The sequence below is a fragment of the Arachis hypogaea genome, chromosome 1 (assembly GCF_003086295.3).
Source record: "Arachis hypogaea cultivar Tifrunner chromosome 1, arahy.Tifrunner.gnm2.J5K5, whole genome shotgun sequence".
NCBI classification, from domain to species: Eukaryota; Viridiplantae; Streptophyta; class Magnoliopsida; order Fabales; family Fabaceae; genus Arachis; species Arachis hypogaea.
This window is the reverse complement of record NC_092036.1, coordinates 98,018,096-98,036,472: the sequence shown is the minus strand read 5'-3', so window position 1 is coordinate 98,036,472 and position 18,377 is coordinate 98,018,096. Positions and strand designations below refer to the sequence as shown.

The 18,377-nt window shown below is 30.7% G+C and overlaps 1 protein-coding gene across 1 annotated transcript; it reads left to right on the top strand.

Moving 5' to 3' along the window:
• The first annotated feature begins 9,390 nt into the window (after window positions 1–9,390).
• LOC112701108 (uncharacterized) lies at window positions 9,391–17,475 on the top strand. The gene is made up of 8 exons (XM_025751908.3): window positions 9,391–9,814; window positions 9,993–10,123; window positions 10,797–11,709; window positions 12,165–12,256; window positions 12,350–12,424; window positions 16,044–16,105; window positions 16,180–16,249; window positions 16,561–17,475. The coding sequence occupies exons 1-8, from the start codon at window positions 9,634–9,636 to the stop codon at window positions 17,326–17,328; spliced, it is 2,292 nt and encodes a 763-aa protein (XP_025607693.1). The 5' UTR covers window positions 9,391–9,633; the 3' UTR covers window positions 17,329–17,475.
• Window positions 17,476–18,377: the final 902 nt, after the last annotated feature.

Sequence of the window (18,377 nt, the reverse complement as noted above, 5' to 3'; positions counted from 1 at the left end):
ATTACCGTAGGGAGTAATGTAATCATCACGAGCTTGAATAAGAATACAAATAAAAAAGCTAACGAGTTATAACTCAAATGACATAGTTTCTTTCTCCTTACTGAGAGATATCGGGTTAGTAAAAAAATACTTGTCCAAAGGAACTCTATATGCTTTAGGGTTTTATGCTACATAGCCATATACAAATTATATAAACAGATCTTGAATATCATTCCTAATTTCTATCAATGTCTTGTCTCTGGAAGAGAAATTGGAAGACTTGGCGCGCAAGGAACAATGATTCCATGAAATTTTCTTGTTGAAGGAGATGCATCTTTGGTGAGGGCAAGCATTGAAGCAAACACCTTTCTCCGAGTTGGAGTTGTGCAATGCACAGCCACAGTTTTTATGGTATGGCCTTCGTTCGACATCCGTGTCTTGCATCGACATGCTTCCTTCATAAACACCCCCAAACATCATTTGAGAAGCTCCAGCTGCCATTACTATTCTTCCTTCCTATCTAACTTGTATCACAAGCAATACTAATATCTCTTGTGACTGTGAAAAGAGTTAGTTAGGTGATGCTTCCATCTTTGTGTGTGTGTATATATAGATGAAGAAGAAATCAAGAGAATGAAAATGAAATGGAAAGTGGGGATAATATTCTAGTGGTTAGGCCTATGTTCTTTTTATTGTAAACATTGGCTTTTTGTTACTTTTTATTATGACCTTAGCAGGGTAGGCATAGTATTTTCCGAAGTTAGAAAAAATACTATGATATTGAGCCAGGGGCGGCATCTTCTGTGTGCCATTGAACACTTTCTAAGTCAATATAATGTGTTAATTAGCAGTAACTTGGTTAATTTCAAACCTTATGGTTGATCCTCCCCTAATCAATTCCATGTGTCCAAAAAGGGGAATGAATGACAGATCATGATCTTGATGAATTAGAAATGGGGATCTTTGAGACTGTGTTTGTATATAGGTTGAGTTATGCTAGTGTACACCAAAATCAGCCATCAAAGTTAGCCACTAGTATAAAATATATGCTGAAATATAAATATATAATAAAAATAAATTAAATCATATATGTATTTATACACAAATACATTGGTAACTAATTTTAGTGGTTGATTTTAATGTACAAATAATATTTTTATATAAATTTAAAATATTGAAATAGAATATAAAAATATAAAATTATATTTAATGGATGATATACAAATATAAATATTATATTTAGAGACACTAAAAAAATTACAAAAAATATAATTTATTTTTTTATTATTTATATCAAATTTTTATCATGATATATTTTTTAATTTTTTGTATAAAATATAAAATAAATTAAAATTTTATAATTTGTTTTTTTATATATTTAATTTTTATTAAATAAAATATAAAAATAATATTTTTATATTTTTATTTTCAATATCATATCTTACCTTATTTTTAAAATTAAATGCACCCTTAAGTTATGCTCCATGGCTGTACATACGTGAACATGTGAAAGCATCGTAATTGAAAGAGAGAGCATGAGAAAAGGGAGAGCATCAGAATAATATCATATGAAGTTTACCTCTTCTTTTGAATTATTATTCACACCGTCAATATAAAAAATTGTTAATATAATGTTATATAATTAGATATATATAAGGATGTCCGATTTAAATTAAATTGCTGATTTAATTTAATCCAAACTAAAAACTGATTAAAACCACACTAATTTAAATTTGTTGATTAGATTCTATTTTTTGTAAATCGTTGGATGTCTGAATCAGATCAGATTTCGGATCTACTTTTCATAACCGATCCAATCCAATCCAAACTGCATAATGTGCTATAATATTATTAATTTATTATTTTATTATTATATTTACAATTATATTTATAACATGTTCAATTTGTTATACTTTTTTATATTATTTATATTCAAAATGTTATTTATTTATTTATTTTAATTAACCTATAATTTTATTTTTATTGTTATGTTATTGTTGACTTTTAAAATATTGTTAAGATTTTTTATATCATTGTTGATTATTTAAAATTTGATGTTTTGATCATCCAATCCAAAGCGCACCGCAAGTAAAATTAGTATTCGGATCGGATGAGTTTTTTACTCAAAATTGATCCAAACCGCACTGCGAACACCCCTAAATATATGTGTAAATAGTTTTACACTCAAAGTACATTAAAATTAGATTTTGTTATATATACCTGAGAACTTTCTGAAAGAGCTTTTTTCGTTTTGTTCCTTTGTTTTATAATAATTGAAAAAGAATGAACATATAATATATGCATGCAGCATGCAAGCTAAGGGATTTAAAAAATGTTTAACTACACATAAACCAGAATTAATGCATCGAAGTTCATATATAGGTACCGTTTTCTGTCTTACTGTAAACTTCTATATATTTACTACAAAATGGTAACGGTTTCACAACCTTCTTTGTATTTCAAAGTGTCTTCTAAACTCTATCCATTTCCAAGTAAACGGACTTCACCACGTTAAACTTGTCAAATATTTTGTGCAGGTGATCTTGTGTTATTTCATGCAAGCTAAGGAATCATATGCTTGAAACTTGTTTAATCTTTTTGTGCAAATACAAGTATTCGATCGTTGGAATTACTTTCTTTTTATAGTATTTCTTAGTTCGAGAGATTAAGAATTAATCTGTTATGAATCTAAAATTTATTTAAAAGTTTGTTATTGAACAATAATAAATTACTACATAAATAAAATGACATTCGATCTTTAATATTTATTTAATTAAACTAATAAACTAACTACTAAAACCGCCTAAGTTGATTAGTCTTTGGAATTACTTATTATTATTGCAATGTGCCCTCCCTTCTCTGATTCTTTTTGACATCTGTGTTTGATTCTATTTTGATTTGGCAGCCAAGTTCTATGGCCAGCTGCCATCTGTTTATTCTGTGATCTCATCCTAAATTCTAAAATCATTATTAATAAATTTGTGTGGCCATAAAGCATGTTGGAGAAAGAATCGCCAGCAAGATATAACTATGATTTTAGTCCTAATTGTTCCTCCAATTTAATTAGGAAGTAGGAACGATCGAAGGATTTTGTTTTGTTAGTATACTCAAAAGTAGTATTTTCAAGAATAATAAAGTTATGGCAAATGTTAGTGTAATTTGGAGAAAGTATAAAATGTAATATATTTTTAAAAATAATTTATTATTAGACTCAATAAATAAATTAAAAATTAAAATTTATTTAATTAATAAAAATACAATATCATTTTATATTAGAAAATGATTTTTAAAATATAAAAAAAATTATTTGTTAGTTTCATTGTAGAAATTAATATCCTCATTCATTGTTCCAAGTTGGAAAGTGATCCAAAGCCACCATGCATGTGACATCCCATGTGGTCAATGTTCTGACAGAGTGATGATTCTTTGAAAGTTCAAACTATATATATATAATGCCAGATTGCCAGCCATTTTGAATTCTCATCAATAACTAGAATAAACTAAGTAGCTAACTCATGTCTTGTACAATAATAAACAATTGATCAAGTTTGGGAATGAGTAGGTCCATTAATTCTATTTGCATAAATAAAGTATTCATGATTAGGTTTGATGCAGTTGGCCTGAGAAGACTACCAATAAATATGGAAGACTTGGATCAACCTCCTTCAATCATTCTTAATTTATAATTTTTATTTAAAATATAATTAGAATATTTTATTATTTTACTAATTTCTTTTTGTTAGAGAATGTCTTTCTAAAAAAAAATTATTTCTGAATTTTAATCACAATATAATGATGGAAATATTTGACACAGGAAAATAACTACTTAATACAGATGGCCACTAGACAATTATCAATGATTAAAAATATCATGCAAACTAATATCTACATGACACAAATTGCTGTAGATATATAGAATATAAAATTTTAACATATTATTCATTTTTCAATGTGTTCATGCTATTTATTTGTTTTTGTATGCATAATCAAACTGATAAGAATCCAGAGTATGAATTCCAACTTCCAAGCATTTTTTCTTCTTGAATCATGACTTCAAACGCATGCAGATTTGGGTGATGGTAATTGATAAAAATTCTAAAACTTGTAAACATTATTACAAATATCTTAATTCGTTCTGGGTTTATGGATGTTCCATAGCTATTCATTAACTATATGCCATGATTCTGAGCTCAAGAGAGAACTTAAAAATGAAAATAAATACACATATATACATATACTATAAAGGTTATACACAAAAGAAATTTGATTAATTAACATAATTACAACTAATAATAATAAATAAATAAATGGATCCATCTATTGTACAGAGACTATAGAGCAGGCATTATTAATTATTGCTTGGTCCTGATAACAAAAAAAATTACCTAAAAATAGTTAAAATTTGTCTTAATTAATAATTAATAAATATTAAATAAGATAAATTTTAACTATTTTTATTATTTCTCTACCATTATGAAAATCAAAATGGCCTATGTTACACACAGAGCATTGAAGGTGAAAATCTTATCAAAAACCAACTAGAAAAACCAAAACTATATATTAAGTATTAACACAGACCTCAAATAAAAGAGAAAAATAAATAAATGAATAAATAGTGATTTTATCAAACAGATTCATTTAAAAACCTTAATCAAACAGAACATTACTAGCTAATTAGTTACTTAGTTCCTATTCTTCTTCTTCCTCCTCCTTAAACAAACTGAGTCGAGGCATGTCCCCAGAAGCTGCTGCTGCAACCGAAGAAGAATGACTGGAAGAAGGAGAAGAAGAAGAAGGTGGAGTTGCCATGACCAAATTGCCTTCACTCCATGCCCTCCTCATAGGGTATGAAACTTTGTCACACCTTTGTAACATGTGGCTGCAGTGTTTTCTATTGTTGTTATTGTTATGGAGAGCACAACCACAGTTACGGTGGTAAGGCCTCCTCTGAACGCAGTTGTCATACCCTGATATGCAACCTTCATACACTGCCCTGAATACACCATCTGCTCCAGTAGCAGCCATTGATGATGGTGATGATAACAACGTGCACCTTGGCCTCCTTGTATTTCAAGTGCTTGGTTTATTAGGCCTTAAATACAAGACCTATATATATATGCCACACAATTTAAGTAGTGCAAGCCAGAATGGCAAATTAAAGTCGGAAAAATATAATTAAAGTCGGAAAAATATAAGTAGATAATGAAAATATTAAATAATGTGAACAATAAATATATGAGATATTCATTTTATTAAGTGTATAGATAGTTATTCTAATATTAAGATTTAAGTGAATAATTTAAAAATATAATATATTTTTATTTGATTGGTGATTGTTCATATCGTAAAAAAAATTATTGATTACCTACATAACTCATTAAAGTTAGTTGTGGAACCGTGTATTGTGGGTCACTAGCCACACTTTTTGTTCTTCTTTCTTTGGTTTTTCTTCTCTCTGTGATAAGAATTAAGAATCTACTTCACAGTTAACAGTTAGCAGACATCATTAAAACTCTCCACTCTTAAACCATACGTCTTAAAAGTAACAAGTTTTTTTTTTTTTTATCTACCCTTTTTCTAGTATAAATTATAAGGGTTTAATTTTAATACATTTATATTATATGTACGTAATTTTTTAAATAATAAAATTGATATTCTATAATTAAATATTTATGTAAAAATTTATTTTATATTTTCAATATATGAAAATTAATGCATGTTTTTTTTTTAAATAATGCGTAAATAAAGGAATTTTTTAAGTATTTTATTTTTAAGATTTGATTTAAAAAAATTGAATTTTAAAATAGAAAGTAATGAGTTGACAAAAGTATTATTAGAAACAATTAGTAATATTATCAGCAAGACGCAATCTTAATTCTTAGGTTACCGGATGCCTTCTTACATTTTGCCTTCCCCAAATAAAAACAATTTTTTTTTCTAATTTGGACATTTTGTTGTAATTTGGTTAACAAAAAATGAATTTGATCTCTTTCTGGCTATTGGCATGTGGAATTAGTGGATGGTCCGAGAAACAATGTTTGTTCTCATTCTCCAAGTAGCTGTTTTTGTGTTAAACACGTTACAATCTTGGTTGCACTTTCAATGGGCAGTAGTTTTAATTTTCTAATCTCCTTGTGTCTATGGATTTTGGCCACGCATGTCGGCACGTGGTTGTCACTATTTACTGACTCGTACTCAATTTCTACACCTTGGTATTATCATAGGATTTTGTATGCTAGTTTAAGGTTGCAAAATATGATGCATGTCATACAACTGAGATTTGTTTGGAGGCACTATATTTTCTTATGCCAAAGCATATTCTGTCGCTACAAATATTAGAGACATTCGAATTTATTATTTTTTTGTTATTATTTAATTATTAATTTAATTTTTTAGTTTAATAATTTAATAATATATTTTATTTTATATTTTTAAATAATAATAATTAATTAATAACTAACAAATCAAAAAAATAAATAGTAATACTAGGGATTAATATATTTTATAATTTGTAGCTATCAATTAATTATTATTAATATTTTAAATGATGTGAGATTATATCTAATAATATAAAATTATATGTTTTTTATGATCAAATACTAACTAAATTTTAATAAAAATATTAATTTCTAAAACTTTCTTAACAATAAATTCTTATAACTTTTTAATATTTCTCTTTTGTTACTGATCATTGCTTGGTAACAAATAAATTAAAAAACCACGTTCTAAATCTTATGGCTGGCCATGTTAGGAGCAAAGCACAAAGAATGTAATATATATGGAAAAGTATAAATAAACAATAAAAATATTAAACAATGTGAATAATAGATATATTGGATGTTTAATTTATCAGGTGTGTGGATGTTTATTCTAATATTAAAATTTAGGTGAATAATTTAGAGATATAGTGTGTTTTACTTGAATTGGGCCAATTTTAGAGTTCATGAACAAATTATTGGTTATCTAACATAACTCTCTATATATAGTTGAAGTAAAAAATTGAAATGATAGAAAAACAATATCTATATGCAGTGACGGAGTTTGAAACAAAATTTTGGAAGGGTCAGATAGAAGATAATTGTCAAAATGCATTTAATATGGACCATTTAAGATAAGTTCGTCTAACCCAATCTCTCTGATTTGGGTGATATTACCAAATTTGAAACCGGTTTTCAGGGGTCTCAGTTCCAAAAAATTAAGGTCAAACTCATCAGATGCAATTCTTTGGACTCTTGGAGGTTGTATCCCACTTTCTTCGTGATTCATTAAAGTAGAAGAACTATCTACAGGTATTGATATTATAAAAGTTATATGTTCTTTTTCTTGAATATTAGCCTTCTTTTTAAAAAATGCACCAATTCCTTGATTTTTCATGATTATTTTATATAAAATTTTGAATATATATACTGTAAATATGTAAAAAAAAGTTAGAATGACAAATATTAAAATTTATAATATTTATTGAATTTTTTAATCAATTATACAAATACAATAATATCAACATTTACTGAATATTCTAATATTTTTTATCATATAAAAAATTAAATTAAATAAATAATAAAATATAAAATAATATTAAATTACATAAAAAATACCTAATTTTTTTATATTTGAACTCAAATGTAGAGGGAGTGTCGCTTATTGAATAGAGAGTTGCGAAATGTGAATACATTCAGTTCAATCAAAATCCAACATGTTTTGAATATTTAAAACTAAAAATTATTGTACAATAAAAATAAGAGATAACAATTGAACTTTAATATTTTAAGTCATAGCAAAATATTTGAGTCAATTGAACTAATTTTTTATTTTTTCAAAAAATATTACTAAATTTTTTACCAAAAGTTTGGGGCATAGCCCGTTATCTTAACTAACCTCCGTTATGCTCTAGTAAATTAACAGTATAAATTAAAGTAGCACCGATGATTTTGGAGTCAATAGCCTTTAATTTACTCAAGTTTATTGTTATTGCTTCTTGTTGAGGAAGTAAAGAAGATTGGTTTGACGAGGGGCAAGAAGAATAATACACGTCAAGTTAAAATGAAGAAAAATGGAGGGAATGCACTACTTGTAGCTAAAATATACCAAATTTGTCCCCTAATTCAACATCTTTCACCTGAAAAATTGGATGGCTTAATGGAATGAGGAAGAAGCGCATTGCACATGGCAGCTAAATGTGATAACTTATTAGGCTGGTGATAGACATAACTATATATGGAGGATTTAGAAGAAGCCAGGAAAATTTGTGCACGTTGTGTTATTATTTTCTTAGAGATTAATAATCTAAATGGCATGAGAATCTGTCACACCTACCAACCATTTACAAGTCACAATTGTTTGTAACGTAGAGAGCATTCCAGCTATTAGTATTATTTTACATACAAATGCTATATACATTTATATAGTTGTTATATATATAATATATAATCATGAAAATTTATTGTGTACTCTAAGAACAAATGAGCATTCTTAGTATACATTAGGGTAAAAGTACTAAATTAGTCTTCTACGTTTGGGACTAATTTTATTTTAGTCATTCAGGTTTAAAATGTTTTATTTGAATCCAAAAAAGTTTTATTTAGTTTTAATTTAGCCTCATTGCGAGGTCAAAAATAAATAATTAACGAAATATCCTACATGACAACGATAATTTGGAGAATAAGTACAAGCTCTAAAGGCACAAAATCAACCGTGGATGCATCAATACATGTATTTAACATTTTTTTTAGTTTTATAGAAAATATTTCATTTTAATTATAAAAAAATGATAAATAAATGTATTGATGCATCTAGGTTGATTTTGTGCCTCTAGAGTTGTACTTATTCTATAGATTATCGACCTTATTCTTATACTGTAATCATATAAAAAAATTCGCTAATTATTTATCTTTGACCTCCGGTGGGACTAAATTGAAGCTAATTGAAACTTTTTTGGATTCAAATAGGACATTTTAAACCTTAAAGACCAAAATAGAAATACGCCCAAACATAAGGACCAATTTAGTACTTTACCCTATATATTATTTACGTTATTAGTTTGTGGTTAGTTTCTATTTTATTAATATTTTTAAATTTTAAATTAAAAATAATACTAAATCTATAATATTGATATAAAAGACCATTAAACAAACACATTGACTTGCTCTCATAAAACTTAAGAATTTTATCTAAATTCTTTTCTACTTTTTGGTCAGAGGATAATTTTGTTTTTGGTCATGCTCTATATATTAGTGATTGAGAAATGTTTTTTAGTTCGATTAGGCCTTTTTTTTTTTCAGTTATTATAATATGGGCCTCTAGATAGGGCTATTTCTGAAACTGGGCCTCGCGTCCAAGTAAAACTGTGCCTAGGTTTTGAACCCAACTTCGATGAGATCTATTATATGAGAGGGCATATCTAATTGGAAGGTTAGGAATATCCTTTCGGATCGGGTCGGGTCAAATCGGGAAATTTGGGCGGGTAGATCTCACGTTCGATGGTGTTGCTGCATCTGTCCCGAGACGTATTCAACCACGTTTACTCCTCCTCTTGCTTTCTTCACCGCCATTCACAGCCCCTAAACACAATCCTAACATTTCGTTTTTCACTTTTTTGCACTCAAAGCATAGCAAAACAAATCAAAGCTGAAAGAAGAAGAAGACGAAGAAGAAGGCATGGGAGGTGGAAGCAGAAATGGTGGTGGCGGTGGAAGAAGAAGATCCAACAACAACAATAGCGGCAGCAACACCAAGCACAAAAGCCATAAAAGAGGTTCAGCTGTTAAAGCTTCACTCTTTATCGAAGGGGGTTTCTTGTCCGATTGGAGTTCCCCACCTTCTTCTGCCCGCAATTCAGGTTCCCTATTTATTCGAAAGTTTGAACGAAAACAAACAGCAGTGTCATTCCTTATTTATTTATTCATTGGAGTTAATAACATATTAAGATGAGCAATTACACCGATTGATGGATAACTGATATGTGGAACCCTCTGTTGTGGGTGAAGAGGAATGATTTTGGGTGGAATCGGTTGCAGGTAGAAATGGTGGCTCCAACACCAAATCTGGGAGCCGAAATAGAACAGAAGTTTCCTCTGCTTCCAAAACTGGATATGCAAACTATGCGGGAGCTGCTATTGGCTACAATTATCCTTCATCTGATGTTCAGGTTTGTCATGCTCTACAAAGCTCTTGCCTTTATGCTACATTAAATGTTTATTAGCCACGCTTATCATCTTTGATCTTTCAAAGAGTTTAAATGTCAAAAAGTGCAGGAATAACAACTGATGTGAATTTAGTAAGCATACATTACTGTTTGATCTTTAATTTTTATTTTTTTTCTTTATCAAATCCATAGTAGAAAACAATCTATATGTTGTCAGCTGAATAGGAATTTTATTGTTTACAAGTACCTTAGGTAGATGGGCTTTTGTGGAGCCATTTGCATTTCCACTTCTGCAATTATGTTTTTAGCTGTCCCCCACCTTCAATCTAATTATGCATGCCGGCAGGACACTAATTCAGGTTTTGAATAGTTTTCCTCATATCATGTTACTCAAAGCTTTAATAGTTCTTCACAATCATCTCATGTAGGCGATAAAGTAAATTTTCTTTGATACAGTAAGAAAGCAAGCTGACTTACTCTACTTAATCAGATAGCTAATTCAAGCACTGAAGTATCTTGGAAAAAGTTAATCTCCGAATCTACAAGTTGATAAATGGTTGCAAATTATATTACTTATCTATGTATGGCACATGTCTCACTTTAAATATGAATGTAATTTTCTAAGATCCTGTCAATAGTTTCCTGAAAGTAACTTCCATTGGTGGTATACTACCAGGAGGTATCATATGATGAGAATGGCACTGAAGATAGTAATTTACATCAGCTGCAATCATTTACCTTTGTGGATGCCAATCAGAATCAAGTTATTGCTCATCTAGACCAAACACCTCCTTCAAAACCCCAGAATGTGGAATATGCTTATAGCTATGGTGCAGATTTTGTTTTGGGTGACACCTCTCATAGAGGGTTAGGGTTCCCTGCTCAGAATTCCAAAACTCCAACTGATGTTGGCACATCCTCCAAACAAATGCCAGCTTCAGTTTTAAATTCGTCATCCTTTGGTTCTGACGATGTTATTTACCATGAGCTAAATACTCAGATGACAGAAAACTCTCCATCAAAAGCTTCTGCTGAGAGAAATTCTGGATTTCTGTCAATTGGAGGCCTTAAGTTATACACTGAGGACATCTCTGACAATGGAAGTGATGAAGATAATGATGAAGAGTTATCAGACCAGGACAGCTCTGAATCTTCTGGGATGGAAGAATTAGTTGAATCCTCTGAAAGCAGTGATTCTGAGGACTCTTCTAATAATAATTCAGACATTGATGAAGTGGTTGCAGAAGATTATTTGGAAGGAGTTGGCGGCAGCGACAACATCCTGGATGCCAAATGGTTGCTTAAACCTGTTTTGAATGAATCTGAGGATGATAGTTCTTCTAGCAGTTGCTATGATGAGGCTTTGCAGAAGATGGGTGGAATTGCCCTTCAAGAAGCTTCTATGGAGTATGGAATGCAGGTCAAACCATGGAAGAAAAGATCTGCACATCATGGGCCTGTAGATTTGGACAACTTAATGCTGATAAAGGATCCAAGAACAGCTTCTGGTAGAAAGAAACATGCTTCTCGGCTACCCCACTCTTGGCCTTCACAGGCCCAAAAGAGTAAAGCTTCCAAGAGAATCCATGGTATCACTTTTCTGCGCCACCTCTATCAAGTTTCAGATGATATTCTTTTAATTTAAGCTTTTAATGTAAAGTAAATCTCTTCTATTGTTGCATTTACATTCTACTTTTTCAACATCTAAAACATTGGATTTCTCGGTCATATTGTTGTACACCTGAATCTCATTGCATTAGTACGTTGAATTACCTGCTTTTTAAATCAGTGATTTGAATTTTGGAATATATGATGGGATTGTTGATTAACAAATCTAAAACTTGTGTGCTCGACATACATATACATTGTCGTATTTGAGTTTGATGCTTGAGCTATGGAATTTTATTAATACTATGACAGATTGCTTGGAAGTGGTTTTTTATTTTTTATTTTTTTTAATAGCTAAGTTAGTGGAAGACTTTCAGTACGATGACATATTGATTTATTACAGCTATTTTGTTTTGCTAATGCACATTCCTTACAGGTGAGAAAAAGAAACTTCGCAAAGAAAGGATTGCTGCCAAACGTAGGAGCAGAATGTTGCTCCGTGGGGTTGACCTTGAGAAAATTAATTCGGTATGGAATAAAAAAATTAAATGATTTTCATGTTAAATCATATCTTAGTATATCAGTGTGTTAACCCCTTTTTTTTGTGTGTGTGGATTCCAGAAATTAGAACAGATTGTGTTGGAGGAAGTGGATATGTTCTCTTTTCAACCTATGCATTCTCGGGATTGTGCACAGGTAATGCACCTTTCCTGTTGGTTTCCTTATACTGGTCTTTCCAACGTGTGCCCTAAATTATATGACCTAAAAGCATTGTTATTAAGATGAATACCAGGAATTATGGATCACTAGAGAAGGATGCACGGGTATGATAAGTTTAATGAAAAATATTTAATATTAAAATATTATTAGATTAAGTAGTTAATATAAACTTTTTATATTAAATTAAATCATAAGAATAAAAATGTTATTTTACTTTTTAGAAAAATTGCAAGAATATATAAAATAAAATAAAAAATATGATTTAATTACAATAAATACATTATAGTATAATTATATAATGAAGTTGTGAACAAAATAATTTAATATTAAAGTCCCATATAAAAAAAAGTTTATGAATCAACAACACAAACACTAAAAAATCTAAAGCTAAGATACAATCCAGTTTGCATTACAATAATAAACTTGATTTTTATTTTTTTCAAATCTTGAAAACTATACAAAATAATTCCATAATTTTCATTATTTTTTAATTTTCACATTTGTTCCAAAACTCTTATGTACCAAATTCATTGTTCTTTTTTAATTTTTCTCTTTTTTAAGGAAAAAAAAATACTTTTGAAAGCTTCAATATCAAAAACTGAAATGCTGAAAAACAGTTGCATGTAAAAAATGAATAAAAATAAACAATTAGATTCAACCAAACAAAATTGCTATAACATAAAAATGATTATCCTTCCTTGATCCTCAATATGAATACTTGGACATAAAAATATGAGATTAATTTTCATCAATTTTTTCCTTCAAAAATTTCTCACACATCAAGACATCATTATTATCAAGACCAATGATTTTTCATAATGAGAATGGTTAAGTCAAAACTTAATATGATATAAACCAAAATTGAATCATATGAGAAGTTGAGAAATATTCCATCCATAATGCAACACTATCCGATTTTTGTCTCTCTCACCCTATGTCAATCAAGCTAATAGGGTCTGTTTTTTCCGAAAATTAACTTCCTATTATTAGTTACTATTTTTTTTTCATTGAAAAAAGGTCTAAAACCATGGATTCAAAGCACTTGCCAAAAGGTACGCACAGAGTGAAAAGTAATTTCACAAACTGATATGTGCATAACAACTTTCATTCAAAAAGCCGCAAGATACCAAAATTATTATAAAAGATTGACATGAGTATCATACCAGAAGGAAGGTGAGAATGAAATTTGAGTTTGTGATTTATATAAGAACATATAAATTATGTTTACCAACTACCGTATTCCATAAAGAAAAGGATTTAACCATCGGGCTTCATTACTTCAAAGAAACATGTTTATAGTTTGCCCAATGGCCACAACAAAAAATCGTTTCATTGGTGTCTACTACTGCAAAAAAAACTCTAACAGTAAATTGAAAATTAGTCTAAATAAATTAGCAACTGAAAATATAAATTAATAGCTAACAATAACCAGAATATTGTGCACTTAAAAAGCCTGTTTCTTCTGTTAACCTTCCACTCTTAGGGTTTGTGGTGCTTCAGTCATAAATTACCAAGATATGTCATATTTACTTCCCATCAAAAGCATAAGAAAAAGAAAAATTTGTAAGTTGTTGAGAGGATCTGCTTTCCCAGATATTACCTTGATAACCTCCTGTGATTGTAAGAATACTCAAATTAGTCATATTATAGAAACCTGAAAGAAATATGGTTGAATAACATACTGCTCAAGGATTTCTCCAATAATAGCAAAAAGTCTAGAGGCTGAGCCCAAATGAGCATCACAGAAATTGAAGGAAGTCCGAAGACTATGAAAAATGTAAATCTGCAAGAGAGGTTATGAAGTCATTGACTCCTCAAGTTGTATTCTGTTAATAGTTTCCTCCATATTTTATATTCTATTGTAACAATATTAATTCAAAATAAGATGCACCCAATATTAAGCACAGAAAGAAGAACATAATCATATAGTTAATTAAACAAAAAGCTCTAAACAGAGCAGAATCTAATTCAAAGGTAGAAAACAAAAGCTCTAAATAGAGCAGTTAATTAAACACGCTTGAATAGCAAATATACGGATGATCCTATCAATTACTACGGAACAAAGCCCTGCTCTAAATCCTGAAAACCAAATTTAAAGGCAATTCAAAACAGAATTAAATAGGTAAAATGTACAAAATTACAAACCACCTTGAAAACTGAAAATATTTTAGGGTGAATGCCTGACCCATGATACCAAGTAACAGCTTTCATCTAAACTTAATATATTTCCCTAAATAAATAAATAAATAACATTCTAAGCATTGATGGGGAAATGTCAAGACCAATATGTGATGTCCATTCTTTGAAAGTGTCTCACTGTTAATAATAGAACCACATCAGTGAGAGAATAGAAGAAGGAACTACTAACAGAAATATGAAATTTTTAAAGTAAGCTTTGAAGGTAACAAAGCTTAAATCTTGGTGGTATCCCATAATTTGTTCCAGAGAACTAATAAAAACACAATAGAGTGGGTGGATGCAAACCTTCCACAGTAGCTACACAGCAACAACTTCTTTTGCCTTAGTTCTTAAATTACTCTGAAAATACAAAAGCCAGGACATCAAATACTAAAGGAAAAATGAATACTTCATGCTGCATTACTTTGAAATCTGATTTGGTTTTGTATATTGGATGTAAATTGAATATAAGAGGGAAAGAGGTTAATGAAGTTTAAGCGAAATGCAAATAGAATCCCGGCAAGAACAAATGAGGTTCTGGATTTTCTGCATCAACAGCTCCACACCAGACAAAGACGCCTCTGCACAACAGCAATAACATTTCAAATCTTACTGAAATTAGAAGGTGAAGAAGGTGAAGGAGAAGAACCGAAGAAGAGGAGGAAGAGATAAAACTGAAAACAAAGAATGGAGAGAATTCCCTTTTTTTATTTTGATTTTGAATTCAAAATTTGAATGTTGAAATTTCAGGTTGTGTACATGTAAAGCAAACGGAAAAAAGAGGATAAAAAACTCAGGCACAATGTTCAGAAGGGTAGTGAAAATGTGGAATGAGGATGGTTTGATAATGGGGTGTTATTGTAATAAAGATCATATATAAAAAATTTGAAAAAAATCTTGAGGATGGCATGTGGGAATTCCACTAACGCATAAACCTTCTTTTAAAGGATTGTTATAGGATTATATCTTGTGTGACTTTCTTGTAGTGCTTGGTACATCTCAGCTGGAATTTTTCGTTAAAAGATTTGGGGACTGTAAGAAGAATAATTAAGTGGTTCCACGCTTGAATCATGATTATTGTTACTGCTTTTGGGAATTCATTATAATGACATAAGAAGTTTGGAACTTTCGATTAGTTAGGAGTTTGGCATGGAAAAATTGATGAAGTCATGATCTCCTGTCAAATACAAATATTTCTGCCTTTTAAGGATTCATTTGTTACTTTGCCACACTGATGGTTGTCTGAGAATGGTATTCTTGCTTGAATAAAACATGTATAGTTCTTGATTTTTAAATCCATATGTTTGCAATGGACCTACAGTTGGCCTTTAGTGTTGTGTGATATGACTTTTCATTGTTTCTCTTGATACTTATTGCTCCTGACTCCCGTGTTGCTCTATTTTCTCAATGATTAAAGGTGCAACGGTTAGCATCAATCTATCAGCTGCGGAGTAGCAGCCAGGGTTCTGGGAAAAAAAGGTGACAGTGATGTTCCCATATTTATACAATGAAATCTGCATATTAACATAAATAGTCTGGATTTGTGGTTTCAGATTTGTGACGGTGATGCGAACACAGTCGACATCCATGCCATCTTCAACTGGAAGACAGCGCCTGGAAAAGGTTCTGTAATGTTACTGATTTTATCATGAAATTTATTATATATGCATTGTATATCCCAATGTGGGACTTACGCTTTTCCTCCTCCTTTCAAGCCTGTCATTAAGATGCAGAGTGGCCCATCCTCCTCTCATTTTTCTGCCACTCTTGCTGCATAATAGGATTGATACTTAGAAAGATTAGAGAGAAGCTTTTGATCTTTTCAATCATTGGACAGTATTTTCAAGAAAAGCAGATTTTTTAATTCACAATATTACATATTTGGAATTAATTTTGATTTCTTTAGTTGAGATTGACTTCTGTATGTACTTCAGCTGATGGGAGTTGATGACGAAGATGCCGATTTTGCTGTCACTGACTATACAAATAACAAGTCTGCAAGTGGAGATAGAAGACTAGGAAAGAAAAATGCTAAAAGGAATGATATCAGATCGCAAGGATTTCAATCTGCTCAGAACAACTCATCCAAGTCCTCTGCCAACCGAGGAAGCCGAAAAATGAAGGACAAGAAGGGCAGTAGGGAAAGGGGTTCCTATGCTAATCAACCTGTCTCGTTTGTGTCAAGTGGTGCAATCCATTCAGAAGCGATGCAGGTTACAGCTGTTAGCTCTGAAGAGACTGATGGTACTTCCAAGAAGGGCGTCATCACCAGCTCTGTTAACGTAGGTTCTTTCGAGGCTCACACTACCGGTTTTGGTTCCAAAATGATGGCGAAAATGGGATATACCGAGGGTGGAGGATTGGGTAAAAATGGTCAAGGTATGGCACAACCCATAGAGGTTATCCAAAGGCCTAAATCACTCGGTTTGGGTGTGGAGTTCTCCAGCAACCCCGCCGAGGTGGCAGCCGCTGCTGAGCCATCTAGGAGCAAGTCTTCAAGAATCGGCACCAAGCCATCAAGGAACAAGTCTTCAAGCATTGGTGTCTTTGAGAAGCATACCAAAGGCTTTGGGTCAAAAATGATGGCAAAGATGGGCTTCATTGAAGGCATGGGATTAGGTAGAGAATCACAAGGTATTACTGCCCCACTGGGTGCTGTTAGGCTACCAAAGTCCCGAGGGCTAGGTGCCACCAAAACTTAATTTTTATTTTTTATTGTCATTTGTTTTCTATGTTCCTATCTAAATTGTATATTAGCCTTAAACTTATGATTTAAAAGCTTTACTATTTTCTGGACCGGAATGGAATAACGATTATAAATTAGAACCTGGTTATACATTGATGGATTAGTTTCTTCATTCATTTAATTTGATCCTTTTTCTATCCATTTGATGAGGACATATTTCTTTATTCAGTTGAGATAAATAACATCATAAATCATAATCATCAGACCCATTGAGATCCTGAAGTAGGAAGAATCTAGGATCCAACTCGAGGAAAATGTGAGTTGGTGAGATCACATCGTTTCTCGATTCATGAAAGCTATGAGTCACCAAGAAAATTATATGCCAATTAAGACATTCTCTTACAAACCTTTAATTCATTGATGATTTGGTTAATCTCTCATTATCATACAGCCTGTAATGTCCTGCAACAACTCAACTCAAACCTCTCTGATTCCCTTTGATTATAGTTTGTTCTATATGATACACACGACACAATATGTATTTGATACGAGTGACTACTTTTTAGTGTACATGTAGCATGATCGATATTTTAAACTACTTTAATAATCTTAGCACACATTTTTAAAATATTCATGCACAAAATCTTTATTTTATACTAGTAAATTGGTCAATAAGAAAAGGTAGATTAGATCTGAGCTGGTTCTCCTTTTATTGGTGTAGAAGCAATATATAATTATATATTATATATTTATATCACATTTTCACATATACCAAAGTCCAAACTCGCACTTATTTCCAATTCCATGTTCGTGTTCTGGTATTATGCCATTTAGATCTAAAATTCTAAACTAAAACAGCATGCCGAAGAATGCCAACCCTTTACTTTAGTGTCACTTTAAATACAAAACACAAAAGTTACATATAACTTACTGTTACTTCTGCGTCACTTTAGATATGAAATTCAATATGCATGCTCTAAATGAGAATTCAAAACTTCATAAACTACACTTAATTACATGATTAGCCATTGAAAACCGTTGACATAATAAAACTAACATGGCGAA

What these genes read in the sequence shown, in the direction of transcription:
- LOC112701108 (XM_025751908.3), top strand. Translation starts at nt 9,634, where the DNA reads ATGGGAGGTGGAAGCAGAAATGGTGGTGGCGGTGGAAGAAGAAGATCC. An exon ending in AGCTTCCAAGAGAATCCATG is followed by an intron (nt 11,710 to 12,164) that starts GTATCACTTTTC and finishes CATTCCTTACAG; the next exon opens with GTGAGAAAAAGAAACTTCGC. An exon ending in ACCTTGAGAAAATTAATTCG is followed by an intron (nt 12,257 to 12,349) that starts GTATGGAATAAA and finishes TGTGGATTCCAG; the next exon opens with AAATTAGAACAGATTGTGTT.